This window comes from Gopherus evgoodei, chromosome 22 (genome assembly GCF_007399415.2).
Source record: "Gopherus evgoodei ecotype Sinaloan lineage chromosome 22, rGopEvg1_v1.p, whole genome shotgun sequence".
Lineage (NCBI taxonomy): Eukaryota > Metazoa > Chordata > Testudines > Testudinidae > Gopherus > Gopherus evgoodei.
In genome coordinates this window covers 14,463,464-14,487,872 of record NC_044343.1, presented here as the reverse complement: position 1 = coordinate 14,487,872, position 24,409 = coordinate 14,463,464, and the positions used below count along the sequence as shown (strand labels likewise).

Genomic DNA, 24,409 nt, shown 5'->3' with positions numbered 1-24,409 from the left:
AAATTTTCCAACAGGACAGACTAGCTGAGACACTGGGGGGTTTTCGCCTTCCTCAGAAGCATGGGGCATGGGCTGAACTAGAGTAAATGGTGAATTCTTTGTAACTTGAAGATGTTAAATCAAGATATGAGGACTTCAATAACTCAATCAGAGGTTATGGCCTACTCCAGGGGTGGATGGGTGAGGTCCTGTGGTCAACCTCTGCGATGTGCAGGTCAGACTAGATCATCATGATGGTTCCTCCCTGACCGGAAAGTGGACCAGGGTCCAAGGACCTGTGGTCGACCTGCCTGCCAAGCACCCATTTGTAACTGACTAGCCCTCCAGCATTCCAAAATCATCATCAAAAGCCACATTTCCCCCACCTTTTCCAGTCTCTCTACTCCAAACTGTGTGTCTGTTAAAAAATAGATGTAAAATAAGACAAAATAGAAGCCCCTTTACAAATCAGAACTAAAAGTAAAATTAACTTCTTTCTTTTCATCAAAAAGGTTCTAAAAATAAGACTAGTACCTTGTTTCCAAGAATTTAAAAGTTTTGTTTGTTTCACACAATCACATAATTTCAGTTTCAATATAAACGCGTTTTAATTTTTTGTTCTCTCATGTTTGAGCAGTAAACTTTCCACTTTAAAATAAGGCCTGGTCTACATTAAGAATTTACACTGATATAGCTATATCTCTCAGAAGTATGAAAAATCCACATCCCAAGAAATGTAGCTATATCAACTTAACCCCCAGTGCACACAGCGTTAGGTTGACAGAAGAATTTTAAGAAGCCTCTTGGGGAGGTGGATTACCTACGCTGATGGGAGGGATTCTCCCATTGGTGTAGGTAGCGTCTATACTGAAGCGCTATAGTGACACAGCCACAATGGTGCAGCTGCACCACTGTAATGTTTTAAGTGTAGACAAGCACTAAGTGCTTTTGACTGTTTGCCAAAAAAACCCCCCCAAACTCCCCTCCCCCAAAAAAACAAATAAACCGAGGTCTCACCAAAAAAAAAAAAAAAAAAGGGACCTCTTTGTATGTATCACTATTTTATGTTGAATAGTAAAAGACTTTATTACATCTTTAATACAATAGACCACACCCTGTTCCCAATGACGTTGACAGGAATTTTGCCATTGACTTCAATGGAAGCAGGACCAGGTCCTAAGTTTGGCCATTGTAGCCATCACAGAAGAGTGATGGACACGAGCACACATACAATTCAGTATACAGTAAGACTATTAAATCTTGCAAAATGACTGCTTGCCTGGAAGGGATGGCCTGATGGCCTGCTTTGGAGAAAACAGTAGGCAGGTCTGAAAATGGAGTTATCTTACTGCAGCAGATGTAGTGAACAGGCTTCATTATAGAAATGCCACTGTATAATATCTGCTACTGCAGCTGAAGCTGACCTTTAGCAGATGACATCTTATTAGGAACAAACATATTGGCATGACTGATGAAATCAATGATCCAGCTCGCCTAGTACCCTTACAGCCGCTAGGATCAGATGCTTCTTTATTTGCAATACACCTGTAATGAGAAATTTCTTCCAACCCAGTCATTTAGAGGTTAGCTTATAGACTCAGACTTTAAGGCCGGAAGGGACTACCCATGATCATCCAGTCTGGCCTCCTGCCCATTGCAGGACACAGAACCTCACCTACCCTGAAATAGATCCCTAACCTCTGGCTGAGTTACTGAACTCAAATCATGATACTTCAGGTTACAGAGAATCCACCACTTACATTTATGCCATGACTCAGGAATATTTACATCCCTTCTAGGGAAAAAAAAGGGGCCCTATCTGGTGCCGAAGTAAGGTTCAGCAGTAGGTGTGACAAAGTGGGGCTTTTCTGTAATATTTTTATGGAGCTGGTATGTGCCTCGGTTGCCCTGTCCTTTGCATTGCTACCCCGTGGGGGGACGGGGGGGAGGGGGGAAGAGTTTAAGTCTGCTCTCAGAGCAACGCAGGAGATGAGGTGTGGGTGTTGCTTTGTTGTCTGAGATGTAATGAAACTGATCCAGATCAGAGGGCCCAGAGGGATAACAAAAAGCTCCAATGACTCAACAATCGACACAACACCGGGAAGCTCCAGCAAATGGGGTTGTGAACATAGTATGGCTTTGCCTGGAGACAAAAGATTGGGAGGTGACCAGCAGGTCAGGGAGAGACAGAGCCTGAGATGGAATTCAGCACAGCTTGGCTGGGGTCTGTGCTGGCTTGGCCAGGTGGACTATGTTTTAACCTTCATTTCTTTATCCTAAACTAAGGACAACCACTGCTGTGTTCCAGTTGACTAATAAAGCGTACTCTGTTTTAAAAACACGGCTTGGCGTCACTGCAAACACTTGCTGAGGTGTGTTAATCTCTGCAGAGTGTACAAGCATCTGAAGAGGAGTCATATGCAGTGTGGACTCCCACCCCACAGCGGGAAGCAGGAGACCCGATGCTTAAGATCGTTCAGGGCTCTCAGATGTACACCATCCAATCCTGGTGATTAACAGCTCTTTAACTTATCAGTTTATTCCAGCACTTCCTAAGTATCTCCTATATGTTAGAAGGGTTTTGCTCTCAAAACTACATTCACTTGAAGGTGAAAAAAGCAGCATAATGCTGAAGAGTGCAGCAGAATGACATGACATTTACGTTTGGGAGGGTTTTTTTCGTCCCCCCCCCCCCCAAACAGCTTTCTTGTTAGTGAACGTGGTGCCTGCATGGCAGGGCACCAAAGAAGACATGTCACCTGCATGTGTACCTGGGAGATTGCTTTAAATGCTGCGGTCTTGCCCAGTTTCTCCCCTCCTTTGGTGACTGATTCTGCAGACTGCTTTGCTGTTTTGGCAGCTTCTTCCACACCTTCTTTTATCTTCCGACCAATATCAGTCTTACCTACCTCATCCAAACTCTGCAATAATATAGAAGGAAAATGATGTGAGAAACATGGATCATCACCTGGATTTGAAAGAGATTCCTTTTTTTGGCCGTTAGAGACCTCCCAAGTCACCACCAGGGAAAATCAGCAAATTAATAGCATGGTCAAGGTCTGTAGGACTAATATTTGATTTGTCTTAAGCAGTTACAGGTCACAGCGAGCCTGACTTTTGTGCTGCAGTGTCAGCAGTAATCCCAGAGCTGTGCTGTGATCATTGGTGAAGAAGATATTTTTGACCAGATACAGAACTACATATGTTGGACTGGCAATTATTTATACACGTGAATGCCGCTTAACAGCAACCTCTCGGTTCCAGCAAAAAGTTGCTGTTATCCAAAAATTGCCAATAAGTGGAAGGCAGATTTGCAGGGCTGCAGCCAGGGAAAGAAGCTTTGGGATATAGCAAGCCCAGGGCCCCTGGTGCCAGGGCAGGACACCCCCTGGACAGCACAAGGAGAGATACTGTGCAGCCCTGGAGCCCCTGCTCCCTGTGGAAAACCCCAGCTTCCAGGCTACAGGTCCTCCCTCCCAGCTTCTGCCCTGCCTGCAGCCTCCCCTCTCACGCCACAGCACCAGGACTCCTGCATTGCCCAAAGGCCACCACGCACTGCTGACAACATATTGGCTTTTTTGGGGGGGGGTTGTGCCACCTGGCAGTTAAAATACTCTAGACTTTTCCTTTGAAATACTCACATGCCTATTAACTCTCTAAGAGATAGACGGAAATGCAGTCCAGGCCAGTACAGCTCTGCTGGAGAGAGCTCTATGCACTAATTTTTGATCCACCAGGAAAGAAGTTCCAAATACTCTTTCTTCCACACCAACAAAATAAGCTGAGAGTGCCTAGGGGGTGTGGTGCTATACACATGCTGTGCCAAGCCCGAGGTTAAAAATTCTCCACAAACAGTTGGTCACCATTTCACTCTGAACCAGCACAGCTGCTTTAGCAGGTGCTCTTTGCGGGGATGTCAAGAGACTTCACTGGTAGTGGACAGCTGATTCTGGGGTGGTGGGAAGACAAACCTACCCAGAAGAGATTGCCAGGTAGACAGTACCACCAGGTGTTTTCCCCATCAGCCAGCCCTGCTCCCCTGCCCCCTCAGTCAGCCAGGAGGGAGATGCCATCGCAGCTGGGAGTGGATAGGAGTGCACAGACCAGGCACCCCTGGCCCAGCAGTAGTGACAGCACAGGCTCCTGCCTCCCCCCAGCCTTTCTGGGCCGGGCTGCTGGAGGCTCATGGCAGCTCTGCCAGCCCTTGGAAGCTGGTGCCAGCAGCAGGGATCACCTTCACCACAGTTAGCGCCATGCGTCCAGGGACTCGACCATGAACAACATCTCCCCACCTAAATGGCGCGCTCAGCCCTCTTTTCCTATCCTCCCTACCGGCTCGAGGCTTTCCACAGCACCAAGAGGGGCTGCCACCGGATCAAGCAGGAGGGCCCAGCAGGTAAAACAGGACCCAGGTGCTAGCTGCACCCCCTCCAGAAACCCTGCTTCCTCCACTCCACTCTGTACCCTTCCTCCCTGCTAGCTCAAAGCTTCCTGCCAGTCTATGGTACTGAGAGCAGTTGCCTTCTGTTCCAGTAGATTGGGGACCCAGCCACACAAGATGTACAGCCAGTCCCAGACTGCTGCATAGCCACACATGTGCACAGCTCAAGCACAACATTGCTCCTAGCCATGTTCCCATTTGGGCTCTTCCACTTTGGTGCTGATATCTGACTTGCCCATACCCCAATGAAGACAAAGTCTTGAGGCATTTCCTCTTCCGCAGCTATCAGAAAGACCTCCAGGTACACACTCATCTACCCTGCAGCAAGGAAGAAACACGGGGTGCTGATACTGCCTGCACATCTGCTGTCACACTAGTCACACCAAAAAATTCTCCAGCAGTTACCACTGCAGGTCTCTTTAGTGGCCTTGGCCTGTAAGGGCAGCAATAGTGACCCTCTTTCAACTAGAAGAAAGAGATAAAGGACATTAATTCGATGCAGACGAAGTGCAAATCACAAGTAAACTGAGATTTTTGCAAAGTTATACTGTACCTCTTTGACTGATCCTGTTATTTCTCCAAGCTTCTTTTTAATCACTTCAGAGGTCTTAACCGTTTCAGATTCAATGGTTTTCTGCAGCACAAACAAAAATTTTTATGTTAACAGGAATCAATGCATCAATCAATCAGAATTATAACCACCTGAGAATTTTACAGCACTGCATCAGTAGAGTGCAGCATTCAGCACTCTTTGGGTGACATACTGCTGTAGGACAGAAGAACAGCCCCAGTTAAACTCTGTTCTCAATAGGATCCATGGACTCTTCTAACTAAATGAAGTGAAAGGCCTGATTATATATCCCTAGGCCAAGTCTTGCGTGTCGGTACCAAGCTTGGTACCTGCATTCAGGTTGGGTGCTGGATAGTGCGGTGGAGGAGCCCTCCTCTCAGACAATACCAAGAGGAGTGACTGGAAATGGTCCCAGTTCTGGGGGAAAGCCCCACTCATTCCAGTACAGCCACATCAGCTGCTTTCATCCAGGCCAGGTGCCTTCAGGGAAGCCCACACCAAGATCCAGTGGGATGTAGGATGGATAGTGGTGGGGGCTCTTAGACTGATGGTTCCACCTCTGACTCCAAGGAAGAGTCCTTCTGAGGAGACCATGGTGGGGGCAGTACACCTCGCTTCAGCCAGTCGGTGTCTAGGGTCCAGAGTTCGGTGCCAGAGAAGAGAAGTCCTCGTCAACAACAGGGGGGCTGGGTTGCCTCTGCTCGGTACCGAAGGTCCTGGGTGCCAAGTATAAGCTCAGGGCCCCATGCTCCCTTCTGCTCGACGCACTCATCAGAGCAGACTGTTGACCCATCGGGGTTGGCAGTACCGGAACTGTCAGTAAGTCCCTGGCCACTGCAAAGGTGGAAGGCACCGTGATCCTGCTAGTGCTATGACGACTCCCCGGCATCAACGGCTGGTCCCACACTAGACTCAAGGGCACCCGTGAGCAGGGTGGAGTTGACAGTGCCGCTATCATACTGGGAGCGTAGGAGGGCCTGACGCAGGTCGCAGTCCACTGCACTCCCCTTGTTTGTCCTTCCTTGGTACTGGGGAGCGTCCCTCCTTGGATTGTCGCTTATGTTTCTCTCTCAGTACTGGAAATGGAGAACGGTACCGAGAAACACGGAGTGCCAAAGGGGCACTTTGCAGCGAAGCCGAGGTGTTCAGTGCCAAGTCCAACCAGCTTGACTCCAAACACTGGTCTAAGCGCGGTTCCATTAGGATAGCCCTTAGTCTAGCCTCCCTGTCCTTGGTACGAGGCTTCAAGTCCCAACAGATCTGGCAACACTTTCGTACAGGAGCCTCTCCCAGAGGCTTCAGACAATTGGAGTGTGGGTTGCTCACCAGCACAGGCTTACCTCAAGAGGCACAGGGCTTGAAACCTACAGACCAGGACATGCCCAGACCCAGGAGCGAAGGAAGGAAGCACCTCTAACTAAGACAGACGGTCTAACTATATACACTACTACTAAAACTAAGACTAAATATAACTCAGCTAGAGAGTAACCACTGAATAAATGCCTTGCCAAAGCAAAAGAAGCTGTTCCAGCAACCGTCACAGGTGGTAAGAAGGAAATGAGAAGGTGCGGAGCCGGCTGTGCCCCTTATACCAGCACGAGTGTGACGCACTAGAGCCGACCCAATGGATACCATTGCAGGAAAAATTTCCAGCTATGGTGCATGCAGTGCACACACACACCTAACGTGGAATGCATGTGAGCAATCAGTTGAAGAAGAACTTGGATATCCTGATAAAGATGTTTAGTCGCTGAAGATGGAGAATGGGGCAGAACCTTCCACCTTCTTCAGGATGAGGAAATATGGAGAGTAGAAGCCTCTCCTCTGGTAGGGAGGTGCCCTTTGAAAGGAGAGCATCTGCTTCTTGCCGGAGAAGGCATTGATGGGAAGGGTCTCATGGGGTGGAGTTGGGGAAAAGAAAAATTCTATGGAGTAACCGTGATGGATAATCTGCAGGACTCAATAGTCCGTGGTGATCCTGGCCCAACTGTGGGTGAACAGGGAAAGACAGCCCCAAACATGACACGGGGCACTGTGGGTGGTAATAGGAAGGGTTCACAGTTCTCGCGCAACACGCCAAAATTGTTAAGGCTGTTGGTGGGCAAGGGATGAGGAGGTGGCTGTGGTAGAGGCTGTGGGTCACTGCCAGTGGGACCAGAGGCACTTGCACGGAGGTTTGTGGTGCTGTTGGTAGGAGGCTGGGTAAGGTGCATATAGCCGGGGGCAGAACTGCTGGAGCTGCTGCTTGCGACATGGGACTGAAGGCTGAATGGTGTCATTATTGGGGAGCGGCACCCCGATGGTCCCTGAAGGTGGAGGATGTCCAAGAGCTGGTTTTGCTGGTCCTGAACCTCCTCCAGCAATACTAAACTGCTCAAGATAGTTAAGACCAAAGCAGATTGTGAAGAACTTCAAAAAGATCTCACAAAACTAAGTGACTGGGCAACAAAATGGCAAATAAAATTTAATGTGGATAAATGTAAAGTGATGAACATTGGAAAAAATAACCCCAACTATACATACAATATGATGGGGGCTAATTTAGCTACAACTAATCAGGAAAGAGATCTTGGAGTCATCGTGGATAGTTTTCTGAAGATGTCCACGCAGTGTGCAGAGGCGGTCAAAAGAGCAAACAGGAAGTTAGGAATCATTAAAAAGGGGATAGAGAATAAGACTGAGAATATATTATTGCCCTGATAAATCCATGGTACACCCACATCTCGAATACTGTGTACAGATGTGGTCTCCTCACCTCAAAAAAGATATACTGGCACTAGAAAAGGCTCAGAAAAGGGCAACTAAAATGATTAGGGTTTGGAGAGGGTCCCATATGAGGAAAGAGGCTAGGACTTTTCAGTCTGGAAAAGAGGAGACTTTGGGTATGTCTACACTATGGGATTATTCTGATTTTACATAAATCGTTTTTTAAAAACAGATTGTATAAAGTTGAGTGCACGTGGTCACACTAAGCACATTATTTCGGCAGTGTGTGTCCATGTACCGAGGCTAGCATCGATTTCCGGAGTGTTGCACTGCGGGTAGCTATCCCATAGTTCCCGCAATCTCCCCTGCCCATTGGAATTTTGGGTTGAGATCCCAGTGCAAAAACAGTGTAGCGGGCGATTCTGGGTAAGTGTCATCACTCAATCCTTCCTCCGTGAAAGCAATGGCAGACAATCATTTCGCGCCCTTTTTCCCTGGATTGCCTTGGCAGACGCAATAGCATAGCAACCATGCAGCCCTTTTAGCCTTTCGTCACTGTCAACATATGTTTACTGGATGCTGCTGACAGACGCGGTACTGCAGTGCTACACAGCAGCATTCATTTGCCTTTGCTAGGTTAAAGAGATAGTTACCAGCTATAGCACCATTTGCAATTGGAAATTGGTGATGATGTTTATCAGTCCTTTTGTACCATCTGCTGCTGTCATGGGTGCTCCCGGCTGGCCTTGCTGAGGTCGGTCGGGGGCGCATGGACAAAAATGGGAATGACTCCCCAGGTCATTCCCTTCTTTATGTTTTGTCTAAAAATAGAGTCAGTCCTGCCTAGAACATGGGGCAAGTCTACTAGAGAACCAGAGAGCACAGCCGCTCCTGGTCAGAGCCCCACAGATCCTGCAGAAATGATGATGCCATTCTAGGGGGTGCCCCTGCAACAACCCCACCCATTGCTTCCCCCCTCCCCCAACCCTCCTGGGCTACCTTGACAGTGTCTCCCCATTTGTGTGATGAAGTAATAAAGAATGCAGGAAGAAGAAACACTGACTTTAGTGAGATAAAATGAGGGGGAGGCAGCCTCCTGCTGCTATGATAGTCCAGGCAGTACAGAATCTTCATTAGACGTGAAAGGGGGGGCGGGGCTGATGGAGCTCAGCCTCCAGCTGCTATGAGGACGGTTACCAAGCCTTTTGTACCGTCTGCCGGGAATGACCAGGAGTCATTCCCATTTTTGCCCAGGCATTCCCGGCCGACCTCACCAAGGCCAGCCAGAAACACTCATGGTATGATGACGACGACGATGGATATCAGTCACTTTGCACCGTCTGCCACTGGGGAGGGGAGGAGATGCTGCTGTTCAGTGCTGCAGCACCCCGTCTGCCAGCAGCATGCAGCAGACATAAGGTGACATTAAAAAAAGGTGAGAAACGATTTTTTCCCCTTTTCTTTTGGGGGTGGGCGGGGAGAAGGGGGTAAATTGGTGACATATACCCTGAACCACTCAGGAAAATGTTTTTGACCCTTCAGGCATTGGGAGCTCAGCCAAGAATGCAAATGCTTTTTGGAGACTGTGGGGACTGTGGGATAGCTGGACTCCTCAGTCCCTCTCCCTCCCTCCATGAGCATCCATTTGATTCTTTGGCTTTCCGTTACGCTTGTCACGCAGCACTGTGCTGAGTCCCTGCTGTGGCCTATCTGTCTATCATAGCCTAGAGATTTTTTCAAATGCTTTGGCATTTCATCTTCTGGAACGGAGCTCTGATAGAACAGATTCGTCTCCCCATACAGCGATTAGATCCAGTATCTCCCGTACGGTCCATGCTGAGCTCTTTTTGGATTGGGGACTGCATGGCCACCCGTGCTGATCAGAGCTCCACGCTGGGCAAACAGGAAATGAAATTCTAAAGTTCGCGGGGCTCTTCCTGTCTACCTGACCAGTGCATCCAAGTTCAGATTGCTTTCCAGAGAGGTCACAATGGTGCACTGTGGGATACCGCCCGGAGGCCAATACCGTGGAATTGCGGCCACACTAACTCTAATCCAACATGGCAATACTGATTTCAGTGTTACTCCCCTCGTCAGGGAGGAGTACAGAAATTGGTTTTAAGAGCCCTTTATATTGATATAAAGGGCTTCGTTGTGTGGACGGGTACAGGGTTAAATTGGTTTAACACTGCTAAATTCGGTATAAATGCGTAGTGTAGACCAGGCCTAAGGGGGGATATGACAGAGGTATATAAAATCATGAGTGATGTGGAGAAAGTGGATAAGGAAAAGTTATTTACTTATTCCCATAATACAAGAATTAGAGGTCACCAAATGAAATGAATGGGCAGCAGGTTTAAAACAAATAAAAGGAAGTTCTTCTTCACGCAGCGCACAGTCAACCTGTGGAACTCCTTACCTGAGGAGGTTGTGAAGGCTAGGACTATAAAAGCATTTAAAAGAGAACTGGATAAATTCATGGTGGTTAAGTCCATAAATGACTATTACCCAGGATGAGTAAGGAATGGTGTCCCTAGCCTCTGTTTGTCAGAGGATGGAGATGAATGACAGGAGAGAGATCACTTGATCATTGCCTGTTCGATTCACTCCCTCTGGGGCACCTGGCATTGGCCACTGTCAGTAAAAAGGATACCGGGCTAGATGGACCTTTGGTCTGACCCGGTACGGCCGTTCTTATGATATGCCATGGTCTGCTGCCACCCTCTGTAACATGTCTTGGTATTGCCTGTGATCATCAGGGAGAGATAGGCAAGGAAGGATGAGCACCTCATTCAGCGATGAGGAACCAGCTCTACATCTGCCTCTTCCTCAGAGCCCAACAGTGAAGGAGCCTGGGCCGAGTGGTATGAGGCTTGGGAGGGTGGGTAGCGCTGGCAATATGGGTCCCAGAATGCTCAGTGTGGCTAAGGGGTCAGGACCAGAGGGTGTGGCAGGCCCAAGAGATACTGGAACCAAACCGTCGCTGCTGGGCTATAAGCTGGAGGATAAGCCAGGGAGGCAAGCCCAAGCTGTGCCTGGACAAAGAGGAGGAGGGCTCCAGCTCAGAAAAGTATTCCTAGTCCGAAGATGGCGTGGATGGTGATGGAACAAACAGAGTGGGCCAGCCACAGTGCAGAGTTAGCAGGGGGCAGTCTGGAAGGAGCAGGAGCAGTTGCAATTGTCCTCCAGAATAGGAACCTCGCAGGTGAGTGGGGAACCTGAGAGAAGCTGAGAAGGCGGGTAAAGTATCTCCAGTTCCTCTGGAGAGAGAAGGGACTCCACACAACCAGGAGTCCGGGGAGTGCCCTTGGAGATGCCGGAAGACCAAGGTAGGGTCCATGGGGCCAGCTGGACCAAAGGACGTGGAGGTAGCAGCAGGACAGGTGGTGTATGCTCCAGGGACTGTTCCAACAGGGTTGGTACCAGGGCAACCAGCTGTACCGCTGGATCCTTCTTGTGCTTTGCTTTACTCTCGATGCAGAGAAGCTTGGGTGCTGGTGCCACAGTGTTGGGGCATGACATCTCACCTGACCTGCCCAGCTCAGAGAGGAAATGCTGCACTCAGAAGAAGTCCTCAATAGGGATTTGCGACTATGCCCATGACAGTGCTTCCTACCTCACGTCTGGGTTTCTCTTCGACCGCTACATCCAGGGCGTGAGAAGTGCTGGAAGAAGCGCTCACCACCAGTGATAGATGGTGCACAGTCTCATGGTTTCCCCCATCCAGTATTTTCGGAAGCAAAGTTTCTGTGCTTCCCGAGTCCCGGATGGGAAAGACTTGCAAATCACCCAACGAGCGACGATGTGAGCCTCCTAGAGGCAGTAAAGACGTTGCTGGTGCCTGTTGCTCATGGAGAATGAGCATGGGAAAGAATCAGTTTTTAAACCCTGGAACACACAGCATAGACCCCAGCGGGGCAGAGGAGCGTACCCCAATTGGGTTAGACTAACACTAATTACTATATACAACTAGCTATCTACAAGAAAAAACAAACAAGAACTATACACAAATGGAGCAGGTCACTCTCTTAGCTAAAAGACTAAGAGCAGGAAGGAACAGAGGTTCTAAGTCAGGCCATGCAGCAGTTAGAGGGAACAGGAGGCATCGACATGCATGGCTCCTGGATAACCTTGGCTAGGAGCACAAGGGGACACACGACACATGTGCAGGTCAACGGACACTGCTAGGAAAAACATCTGGCTCCAGCGCACGGCATACATGTACACTCATATTTGGAATACATATAGGGACCATCACTCAAACAAGAAAAATGTTAAAAGGCAATAATATAAATGTGAAGCAATTCAAGATTATTAATTCCCATTTCCCTGGTTCCTTCACTGTACTGAATCTGGCCACTGAAAGAATGTGCAACGATGTACAAGACTTCAGTTCCTCATTAGTGCAATGAAAGCACTTTCTCTCTAGTAAAGCTGTTTTATAATCCATTAAGAATGTGATTATGTCTAATCAATACATGAAAGTGAACAAGCCTGAGTTGTATCTCCATGTCTATAGATAAGTGAATCATGGAATACCAGAGTTGGAAGGGACCTCAGGAGATCATCTAGTCCAAACCCCTGCTCAAAGCAGGACCAATCCCCAGACAGATTTTTGTCCCAGACCCCTAAATGGCCCCCTCAAGGATTGAACTCATAGCCCTCGGTTTAGCAGGCCAATGCTCAAACCACTGTGCTATCCCTCCCCCTTTGTTACCTGCTTATTATTTGTGATTTCTATTAAAATGTCTGTTGGAAAGAAATTCCACCAAAAACTGTAGAAATACTTAACTCTTTACACTTTTTACAGTAGTTCATTGCACCTACTGGTGTTTCCATCAGTCAGTCCAAATCTTTCCTGAATACAGCAAACCCAACAGCTCATTTGCACAGAAGCTTAGCTTACGATACTCTGAATCGTAATAGACTACTGACTGGCCAATGAAGATGTTGGACCACAAAATAATTCATGATAAAGACTTACATATTTCCTCCTTGCTTCCTGGAGTGCATCAGATTCTTCTAGCTTTTTAGCTTCATCCCGGAATTTTTTAATACTTTCTTTCATCTCTTTATTTTTTGCTAATTCTTGTTTGATGTTGTCCACAAAACCTGATATAAAGCCTTTTCTGCCTCCAGAAGAATAATATCTAGACTAAAAAAAATAATTATTAGCGTCTGTACAATCTAAAGAGACATTAAGTATCATAGCCAGGTAGATTTACACTTCATGTCTGCTATGCAAAAGGATGTGGAAATTAGGCATCTTGAGGACGGCCAAAATACCATAGCCAAGGAGCACTGTGCCTTCAGAATAGCAATGAAATCTCACACACACACTGCACAGAGCACTAGAGGTAAATGTACACAAGCAAAAAAATTACTCCCTCAAGAGGCAAAGGAGTCACACTGTTCTGAGTGAGCTGATAGGTTTCAATAACCAGCCAATTTCAATAACCGCCAATTACTTCTGTTGAGGATCTCTGCTTTTGGTGGCTGCACACATGACTGGAGCCTCACTACTGGATTTTATTACCTGGGCTCATTGCTGGCAATCAAATATATGGAGGGAAAGTTGGTATCTGACAAATCAAAAAAAAAAAATTTTCGTCACATCTTTCAAAGCCACACTGAAGTCTACAATCTAGGGTGGCCACTTGTCAGAAGCATATCAATTTCTAGTAGACCCCAATACTCTTATCATTACTAAAACATACTTTCAGTCTAATGCATGCATAAAACCCTGCCCATCAACATACCTGATGTAGCTCTAAAACAGGCATGCTCATTCTATAAACAATGCCACTAGGGAGTACTGGAGTTGGGTATCTTCCATTTATAAGCCTCATGCCACTGACAAGGCATTTCTGTGAACAGAAACAAAGAACAAACAAATTTTATCAAAGAATAAAGAACTAATTAGAATCACAGAGTTTCAAGGTTGGAAGGGACCTCAGGAGGTCATCTAGTCCAACCCTCTGCTCAAAGCAGGACCAATCCCCAGACAGATTTTTATCCCAGTTCCCTAAATGGCCCCCTCAAGGACTGAAATCACAACCCTGGGTTTAGCAGGCCAATGCTCAAACCACTGAGCTATCCCTCCCCCCCCACAATTAAATGTGCTTGGGCCACACTCAGTGTCCAACGAGCCAGTGGAAAAAGGGACGTGAAGAACACATCAAAAAGGGGCACTTCTGGCTAACCTCTGTGGAACAGAAGCTGGGAGCTATACTGGAAATACTCACTCACCACAGCTCGGATACACAAAACAAACCAGCACATTGTAACTTTATCATGAATGAAAGCACTGCCGCATCCCTATCACTCACTTGTACAAAACATGAGGGCCAGACTGTAAGCTACACCCCAATATAGGTGGGCCTATTTGTCACTATTTTGGGGAACTGGGTAGATATAGTACTGTTCTAGCTAAGTGCCACCCACCATCCCAGAGTAGCTAGATGTTTCTGCTATTATTAGCAGTTAAAAGCTCATGGTGCAATTTAGTTTGCTATCTGTAATCTTCAGAGCTAACATCCAAATGGGATGAACAGGGAAGTTCACACCTCACAATAACTTTTTCTATTTGCAAACTCAGCCACCTTTGGTTTAAGTGATATTTGGAGTATTTCTTTGCAATTTATAGGGCTAGAAACTTTTTTTTTTTTTTTGAAGAAAAACAAACTGTTTCTGCTGAAATGCAGTGGGACAGCCTATCACTGCTTGCAGCTTCAGTCCTACCTCCCCTACTCCTGGGGAAATTCTGTGCCACTGCGTAAGTGCAGAATAAATGGCCTCTGCAATTTTTTTTCCGCTGCAGTATAACTGATTCTGATGGGGAGGTACAGTGAAGCAACAAGAGGGGTCACATTTCAAAAATACCTTTTGCCCACCATGGGCTGAGGTGGCACCAGAGGAGAGGGCAGCTAGCTCACGGGCCTGACCAACCAGCCATGGAGAGGGAGGGGGCAAAGAATGTCTTCCTTACAGTGCACTGCCTGCCGAGCCAGGTGAGGAGGCATGGGGGATGGACATAATAGGGCACATGAGGTTGCTGGGGGATCACACAGACTGGGGTTCAGAAGGGCTGGTGGGGGGACAGACTAGGGTGAGAGCATAGGAGCTAGTGGGTTGACAACATTGCGCCAGGGGCTGAATGGGAGTGAGGGTGCAAGGCCACATGGGGACAGAAGGGTGGGGGTGCAGGGCCACATGGAGCTATGCCAGGCTGAGTGTGGGTGTAGGGTCACATGGAGACATGCAGATATGCCTGGCTGAATGGGTGTGCAGGGCCACGGGGGGACAGAGGTGCATGGACACATGAGAAGAGGGGCAGATGTGCCTAACTGAATGGGAAAGCCTAGGGGTCAGCCAGGGTCTGTATGGCGGAGACTCCCCATCTCTCTAACAATACCTCTCCCAAAAATCTGTTCCATATATTTCTCCTACCCACACCAACAACCCTCCAAGTTCACTCCCAGGCCACTGCCCAGCAATAGCTTCCCTCTCGCTCAGCTCCTCTGTTACCCTGATTCCCCGAAGCCTTTGCACTGCTTCTGAGGGGTGCGGGAAATACGTTTCTGTATTGTAGTTTAAATGAATTACTCAAAGATCTGTATTACTATTTCCAGTAAGGAATCTATTTGTCGAAAAACATTTCCTGAATCTTTCTTGTTGTCTTTATTGTTACAGACATACTTGCTGACAGGTATTTAGAAATAAATTACCAAAATAATTGAAACTGGCATGGTTATATCATGTGATTTTAACAAATAAAATATGCACAATTTTAAAATCTTGTGTACAGAATTTTTAATTTTTGGAACAAAATTCCACCAGGAGTAATCCCCTTCTTAGACAGACACACGCCAAATTCCTGATTTCAGAAACCAGCCTCTCCCCCTGCTTACATGTGAGAAGGAACCTTCTACAGCTTTATGCTAGTGGCAGGGAGACAAGGCAGCCTGACCACACCGAACAAAAAGTCTGAGCAGCAATGAACTTGGAGTAGAGGAAACAACAACATGCTTTCTATACAGAGATTTCACAGCTGTTAAACAAGCCACATTATCTCTACTTCATTCAAATACAGAATAGTGAGTCTGTCAGAGCCTGGAATGGAACCCATGTCTCCTGACTCCCAGCACCAGAGTTTCAATACAGTCAGCGTGGGGGAAGGCAGGATCAAGCACTGTTTCCTACCCAAAAGGAAGGATGAGGCCCCCCAAGAGATAAGTAGGAAGGCCAGGAACAACATCCCACCTCTGTGAGCTCTCTGTTGGTGGAGGCCAGGAACAAACACCTCTTGCTTCCTGAGTTATAGGGAATGGAAGAGAAGCACTTGAAGTACAAATGGAGACATTTTTTAAAAGTCACTTACAAGTTTGTCCCACCTGGCCTGGATGCTAAAACAGCACATCCCTATCCCACATAATTAACCCTTTAGTCCCATCATTGCATTTAAGCTGTGCACCAGGATCAGCTCACAGATCAGCATGTTGCAAAGCTCTCTCCATTCTATGACCCCCATCCCTGAGCCAACTCTCTTTCCCAAAACCAAGGCATGCTCCTTCACACTCAGCCAGCACAAGGCTGTAGCTTCTCCCCAGACCTGCCAACAAGCTCTTAATGAGCCCCTACCGGCTCAATTCTCACAGCCAATACTGCTTCTCCACATGACTGCCTCTCTCTAGAACCACTCCACCAAAATCACTATGCCCATGCTAAGCCAGACTCCTTTCAGTTAACACAACTCTAATAGGCTTTATGGATGGGGAATATTTGATCTTGCCTTCAAGACTTGTAGTAGAGGACCTCAAAGGCTCTGGGCTTCCTCTTTTCACCAGGCTCGTAAATACTCAAGATCTATCTTGAGCAGCTTGGTTGTTTCCCCTTGCTGCTGCTATAAAGGAGCCCCATCCCAAATACCACCACCTGAAGGCAAGGCTTATTGCTGAGAAAGGGTACTCTATATAACTCCCCAAAAATATCTGATACAAAGATCCTTGTAACAGAGTGACTGACAATTAGTTTCCATGTTTGCAACGAGAAATCTTTCAACTCAGTACCCTATTTACTTTTTCTATCAAAGTTCAAGGGGACAGCTACAGAAAGTGAGAAATAATACATTTCACCCCTGATAAAAGGAAATAATTTTCTATGCCTTCTGCCTATGAAACTCACTGCCACAAGATATGACTGAAGAGCCCAGAAGGTTTTAAAAAGCATTAGATATTTATATGGATAATGAAAACATCCACAGGAGCATTAAATAGGAGATATAAAACTTTATTCTTCAGGGCCTAAGCCAGTGGTTCTCAAACTTTTGTACTGGTGACCCCTTTCACATAGCAAGCCTCTGAGTGCACTTTTTAATATATTTAACACCATTATAAATGCTGGGGACAAAGCAGGATTTGGGGTGGAGACTGACCGCTCACAACCCCCCATGTAATAACCTTGCGACCCCCTGAAAGGTCCTGACCCCCAGTTTGAGAACCCCTGGCCTAAGCTAACCATGAAAAGCTTGAAGCTAAGAAAAAACTCTCTCTATATGGGACTGCTGTCCTTAACAAGGTTTCTTGAACTTTCTTCTGAAGCAGATGGTACTGGAAACTGTCTAAGGTCTGGTCTACACTAGAAAATTAAGTCAGTTTAAATATGTCGCTCAGGGGTATGAATAATCCACACCCCTGAGTAGTTAAACCGACCTAACCCCAGTGTAGACAGTGCTAGGCTGACAGAAGACTTCTTCACTTGACCTAGCTACAGACTCTGAAGGAGAAGGCTTACTTACCCCGACAGATAAACTCCTCCAGTTGGGGTCTATACAGAATCAGCACTGCTGCAGAGGGGCAGCTGTGCCACTGTGGCATTTCAAGGTAGACACACCCTGACTCATTGGGGTCATCTGAAACAGGGTGAAAAGCCCGAGCAGCTATTTGTATCTGGGGTCACCAAAAGGTCATGAAACTCCTGAATGCAATTTCAAACTCTCCAGAGCAATCTGATAAAAGAAACTTGTCATTTGTTTCATTCATTCATTAACTAGCTGAGCACAGGGAAAGCCTCACATTTGGAATGTAACATTTTTATCAAATATCATCAAAAATCAGTCTAACACTCCGAAAAGTTATATTAATTTCTTCCATGAGATGACATGTGCACAGCAACCCATGTGGAGAAATAAAGCAGCCAGTTATGTTTATTGGATGACAGCCGATAATGCTGAGGAAGGTGAAGCAGGGCCACCCAGGGCACAGTGCTGATCCACTGGGTGTAACATCCTCCGACCTTCGCTTTTTGCCAGAGGAGCCAGCCCCAGCCCCAGCCCAGCCAGCGCCTTCCCCGCTCTGCTCGGGAGAAACCAGACCTGGGGGTTTTCAGCTCAGCCCCTGTCCCTGCAGCTGCTCCCAGCGCCGAGGGAACCGCCTAGGACTGGGGGCTTCTTGTTCCCGCCTCTATCGCCTGCCCTCGGGACCCGCCGCGCTGGACAAGCCCCGCCGCCCGAATCCCGCCTCCAGCACGGGACGCGCCGCGGAACCTGCCCGGGCCGCTGCCGGCGACTGGGGCGAGTTACAGCCGCTACTGGCCCGGCCCGAACCGGGAGAGCAGCCTGCGGCAGGAGCCGGGCAGCCCTGCGAGGAGACCTCGGGACCGCGCCCCGCGCCCAACCCCCCTCGCCCGCCCGCGCCCCTCGCCCAACCCCCGTCCTCCAGTCCGGCCCGGCCCGGCCCGCACCCCTCGCCCAACCCCCGTCCTCCAGTCCGGCCCGGCCCGGCCCGCACCCCTCGCCCAACCCCCGTCCTCCAGTCCGGCCCGGCCCGGCCCGCACCCCTCGCCCGGTCCCCTCCTCCTCGCCCAACCCCCTCCCCCAGTCCGGCCCGCACCCCGCCCCTTGCTCAACCCCCAGCCCGGGCCGCTCCGCTCACCCGGCAACCCCAGGCCGCCGCCATCTTGGGAGCGAAGCGTGTGTGTGACCTGCCCGCCGCGCCGCGTGATGGCGTCACCCGCTCGCGCCGGGGGGAGGGGCCGGGAGCCGGTGGCTCTCTTGCGGCAGGGGGCTGCACAGGCTGCCGGCGGCGGGCGAGCTAAGGGCCTGGCCTGGGGACGCAGCGGAGGCAGCAAACCCCGGGCCGGGTCCCACCCGCTGCGGGGCTAAGGGGGCCCGGAGCCCGCACGCGGGATTGGATAACCTTAACTCTGCCCCCACGGGCACGCGCAGCGCGGGGAGCCAGCAGCGTTTCCGCGGCTCGGGACAGCACCGCACCTGGGTCTTCCGACAGTTGGCAGCTGAACGTTGAGGCCTTCCCAAGGCTGCTGCCCTTTGTTGTATCCAAAGTTTGTGTTTAACAGAGTCCCCCCCCCCTTTTCTGGGGCTCTGCTGCTGCCCTTTATTGTGTCCAAAATTTGTGTTTAACAGGGTCCCCCCCCCTTTTCTGGGGCTCTGCTGCTGCCCTTTATTGTGTCCAAAGTTTGTGTTTAACAGGGTCCCCCCCCCTTTTCTGGGGCTCTGCTGCTGCTGCCCTTTATTGTGTCCGCAGTTTGTGTTTAACAGAGTCCCCCCCGTTTTCTGGGGCTCTGCTGCTGCTGCCCTTTGTTGTGTCCAAAGTTTGTGTTTAACAGGGTCCCCCCCCCTTTTCTGGGGCTCTGCTGCTGCTGCCCTTTATTGTGTCCGCAGTTTGTGTTTAACAGGGTCCCCTCCTCCCCCTTTTCTGGGGCTCTGCTGCTGCCCTTTGTTGTGTCCGCAGTTTGTGTTTAACAGAGTCCCCCCCCCTTTTCTGGGGCTCTGCTGCTGCTGCCCTTTATTGTGTCCGCAGTTTGTGTTTAACAGGGTCCCCCCCCCTTTTCTGGGGCTCTGCTGCTGCCCTTTGTTGTGTCCGCAGTTTGTGTTTAACAGAGTCCCCCCCCCTTTTCTGGGGCTCTGCTGCTGCTGCCCTTTATTGTGTCCGCAGTTTGTGTTTAACAGGGTCCCCCCCCCCCTTTTCTGGGGCTCTGCTGCTGCCCTTTGTTGTGTCCGCAGTTTGTGTTTAACAGGGTCCCCCCCCCCCTTTTCTGGGGCTCTGCTGCCGCCCCAGGTGCACTTCCGGCTCCAAATGAGGGGCATGGCTGACAGGTCCCTTCAGAACCCCAAGGTTTGAGGGTAATTACTCGTTCACGTGCCAGTTTTCCCACAGGGCGCGTTCCCTCAATGCACAGGCCCAACCATGCTCATTCCTGAGCTGTTCTTAAATACTGTGTTTTCTCTGCTTCAGTGTGTGGCCCCAGGCCTGAGGTGCTGGACTTTGCTTTGAAGACACAATTATTAACTTCCTGCTGGTGCTCATCACTGTAATATCTAAGTGCTTTACCAACCTTAACTTCTTTTCACAACACCGCTGTCAGGTGAAGGGGTGGTATTATTCCCATTTTACAGATGGGAACTGAGGAACAGATTTTGGTGAAGTTTTCACTAATTCGAGGTGTTCAATTTGAGATGCCTTAGACCTTTTTATTCAGAGTGCACATCATTTTATATTTTCAAAGCAGAGCTCCCCTTGACTTCAGTTACTGCTGTGAGCACTCAGCGTGGCCAGAAAAACAGACTCCAGGGTCTCAAGTCTGGCACCCAAAAAATGAGGACAACGCAATTAGTGACCATCTGTGAAAAGTCTAGTGACTTGCCCAGCATCAGCTGCAGGGACAGAATCCAATTCTCCAGGGCAGCATTCATTTGACTTGACCAACCTTTCTCTTCCTGCAGTTTACTGCCTCCTGCACCACACAAACCTGCTCCATCCCAAGAGCAGGTCCATTCTGTGCAATGAATGAGGCAGGGGTCAGATGGAAAAAGTAGTATGTGATCATGCATTTGCAGACTATACCATAATGCAAGCACCAAGGGGGGTGAATTAAGGTTTCACAAGGAACCCTAATTCTGACATTTCATAGCTTTTGAGTACTTGACCTTGCAACACTAATAATGTTTTTAATGTAGCTTTTTGTGTGTAGTCTCCTATGTTTTTAAAAAAGCAAACCAAAAAAAAACAATTTATATCATGTGACATGATACTGACACCCACAGGGTCCATCACCAGGGTTGGAACCCTTGGATCTACCACTTGAGCTAACATTGTAAATGATAATAGCAGGTTATCTTCTATGTGGACCAGCACTACAGGATGAGACACTTTATCAAAGGGTTTCACAGATATTTGCTGACAGCAGAGCAATGATTAGACTCTGGAATCTTGGATTCCATTCCCAGGTCTAGAAGGGAGTGTGCTGTAGTGGCCACAGACTCATCTGCCCGTTTCCCCAAAGCTTGACCCCTTCTTCCCTCCAACCTGTTGTCCCCACAACTGACTCCTCATCCCAGTTCCAACTCAAGTTTATCATCCCAATCTTTCCCTCCAAGCTTGTCATATTTGGGTTTTTTTTTCTATTATACAATTCAGCGTTTTGTAGCGTTCTTTTGTGTTCCTTCTTATTCCTTTCTGCACAATTCCAACTTTTTCATTTCCTCATGACATGAACATCTTTCCAGACCTCTAATCATTTTCCTTGCTCATCTCTACATCCTTATTTCCTTTTTCAGATAGTGTTGATGTATATAATGGCATAACTTTTTCAGTATCATTTTTCCATTGCTATCCTAATGCAGCCTAATGTAATTCACTTTGAGCAATGATAGATAAGTCTTTTTCTTCAGCATTTAAATTTTGAACCCAGTAATATATCTCAGTCGTTCAGAGTATTATTTTCAATGTGCATTACCATGCTTTTATCAGCAGTGAATTTCATCTGCCATCATGCTACTCCGCTGAAGTCAGTTTGAGATACTTCTCTGGTCTCAACTAACCTAGAGATGGTGTAGGCTAGATATTTTCCCTATCATCCTTTGTGGTAATGACTGATGCAAAGAACTGACTTCCTTGCTATGTCCTTCTCTTCCTTAATTTTTCCCTTTATGCCTTTCACAGTCCAGCAAACCCGGAGTATGTTGCCTGCTTCTTATTCTGATATGTTTTGCACAAAATCAAATTGCTCTTCAGATTCCTTCTCAAATCTTTTTTATATTCTACTTACCATACTTTACAAACCTTCATATAAGCTTTGCTAGGGTTGGACTTCCTTTTCCTGAATGATACCTGTTTTGTTTGGCTTCAATAATCTCTTGTACCTTGTTGTTTTTCCTGGTCTTTTTACTTCTTTGGATGAATAGTCATGGCAGTTTAAAAATCCTTTATCAGCTTGGGGGGACATGCTTATCTCCTCACTCTTGTCTAGCTTCCTCTTTTTGACCTTCTCCTTTCTAAAGTGTTGGGGCACTGTGCTAGTTTGATACAATTCTTCCCATTGCCAGTATCAGAGAAGCGAGTGTCGAGACAGCCAAACAAGCATTTAAATTCATGTTGTCCCTGGGGTGGAGATCCTTTTCTGTAGCTTAAACTGGTTGTAGAAGGGGCTTTTTCTATTGCAGGAGGGCAAACCCTTTTTCAAAAGGTGTAACACCATCTTAGTTTATAGTCTGGGATTATTGTACCATTAGGTGGCCAACTCAATCCTCACCATAGCTGCTAGCAGCCTTAGTAAGATGTATTCTATCACCTTTGCAGAAGGTAAAATAAAATTAGTGTGCTTTCTGCCTTCAACCCATCCAAAATAAGGTGCCTGTGGAACATGATCCAACTCCAGATGAAGCAGCAGTTACCCATTCTCTCTCTTCTGCAGTGATCAGTGTGGCAGGTGCAATACTTAGAATTACCTAATTAAATCTTCATGGCCAGAGGGAAAAGATGGGCTTAAGTATTCAGAAAGTTAGCAACCAGGTCCAGGGCCGCTATGTGCACTTTCTATGAATAATTTTGTAAATAGTTACAAGTGTCTTGACCAAGTTTTACACACCTAGCTGAATTTCCAAGTATAAAAAGCACCCAGAATTCTCTTTATAGCTTTGACTTTTCCAGCGCAGTACTCAGGAAGACCCTGGCTCCATAAAGGGACTAGAGCATTGCAATGTCTTATTTTTAGATGCCTAATATCACTGGAACAGTGTATTCCTGAGGGTACTCTGTGCCATTAAAAATTGTGCCAAAAAATTAAAATTCTGCCCACATTTTAAAATTCTGCAAGTTGTGTGTGTCAAATGCGGAAGCTTCAGCATGGCATTGGGGAGCACAGGCCAATGGCTGCACAGAGGTGGGAGATCACTGTAGCTCCCCTGATCCTCCCAGGACGCGGAGTCAGCGGTGAGACTGCACCCAGCCCTGACAGCGCAAGGACTGGGCCCTGCCCCTCTATGCCAAGCACAGCCGGTGTGGGTGGACAGGCTCAGCAAGGCAGGATCCAAGTGTGGAGGGGCTTAGTATGAGGGGGATCCAGGTGCAGGTTGAGAGGATTCTGTGGGGGGTGGCTCAGTGGGGGATCTCGATGCACAGGGGCTTGTTGGGATTTTGGGTGCAATGGTAATGGGACTCAGCAAGGGGGTCCAGGTGAAGGTGGTTGGGGCTCAGTGTGGGGGGTCCAGATGCTGGGACTCAGTGGAGTGGGGATCCAGGTGGCTCCTTAGGATGGTCCAGGTGCAGGGGTGTTGTGTGTGTGTGAGGCTCAGCTGTGGGATCTGGATGCACAGGGGAGCAGTTCCTTGTACAGGTATTCCTCCCCTGCAGCTGAGAAGTGATGGGTGCAGGGAGGCAGGAGGAGCTTGCTGCAGTAAGGGGAAGAATCTGACCCAGCCCCGGATGCTATGTAGGGGAAGAGGAAGTCCCATCCTCCCCAACCCAGCCAGGACTAGCAGCTGAGCCCAGTGCAGGGTAGGAGCCACCAGCTGGGTCTTCCCCAGTCCCAGCGATTTAGCTCTTTGCTGGCTGCCCATGGCACCTGAAACATACTGCTGGGGAGGGTCGTATGACTGATCTTGTGGTTTCCCTTTGCTTCCCCACTAGAAAGTAATTTTTCTGCAGGGAAGCAACAAAATCTGCAGGGGATGAATTCTGTGCATGTGCAGGGGCACAGAATTCCCCCAGGCATAAACAGTGGGACAACCAAGCCTGAGTTAGGCACCCTGTACTATCAATGGAGTGAGATGGACACCTACGACTGGAATCTACAACAGCTGGCATACTAGTTGGGGAGCCACTTACAGTAGTCAGTTTGAGGGCTTATGAGGGACATGTCCTAGGTCTTGCACCTCTAACAGATGCCAAGTCTGTGCTGCCGGGAGGCACTTATCACTGTTTGCAATCCAGTGGAACACTCTGTCCTGGTGTCAGGTGGCTTATGGAGTTTGTGCCAGAGGTGGTAGTACAGGGGTTCTCAAACTGGGGGTCAGGACTCCTCATGAGATTATTACATGGGGGAGGAGGCAGGGGCAGTCACAAGCTGTCAGCCTCCACCTCAAACCCCACAGCATTTATAATCATGTTAAATATGTAAAAAAAGTGTTTTTAATTTGTAGTGGGGAGTCCCCACACACAGAGGCTTGCTATGTGAAAGGGGTCACCAGTACAAAGGTTTGAGAACAACTGTGATGATAGTACTTCCCTTAACTTTTATCTCAGTGGTTAGATCATTCACCCAGGATGCAGAGACCCAGGTTCTGTTTCCCATTCTGCCTGACAGGGAGAAGAGAGCCCTGTTCAAATCCTACGTCTCAGGAGAGTGCCCTAACCATTAGCCTATGGGACATTCTGATGGGGGGGGGGGCTCCCAGTTGAAGCTGTTCCACCTTC

At 48.3% G+C, this 24,409-nt stretch overlaps 1 protein-coding gene across 4 annotated transcripts in view; it reads right to left on the bottom strand.

Moving 5' to 3' along the window:
* Positions 1–18,688, bottom strand: part of TIMM44 (translocase of inner mitochondrial membrane 44) — a 66,660-nt gene extending 47,972 nt beyond the window's left edge. For 2 of the 4 annotated variants that reach the window (XR_003997481.1, XM_030540378.1), the window contains exons 1-5: positions 18,629–18,688; positions 13,457–13,564; positions 12,682–12,852; positions 4,974–5,054; positions 2,751–2,900 (exon numbers count right to left, since the gene is read on the bottom strand). Coding sequence is in view for 3 of the 4 variants with exons in the window: in XM_030540378.1 (XP_030396238.1) it covers positions 2,751–2,900; positions 4,974–5,054; positions 12,682–12,852; positions 13,457–13,564; positions 18,629–18,652 (534 nt within the window). In the remaining variant the exon portion in view is untranslated. Of the gene's footprint in view, positions 1–2,750; positions 2,901–4,973; positions 5,055–12,681; positions 12,853–13,456; positions 13,565–15,959; positions 16,010–18,628 lie in introns of those variants that run through there. The other 2 variants (XM_030540379.1, XM_030540380.1) reach the window with 2 other exon arrangements.
* Between the last annotated feature and the right edge of the window lie 5,721 nt (positions 18,689–24,409).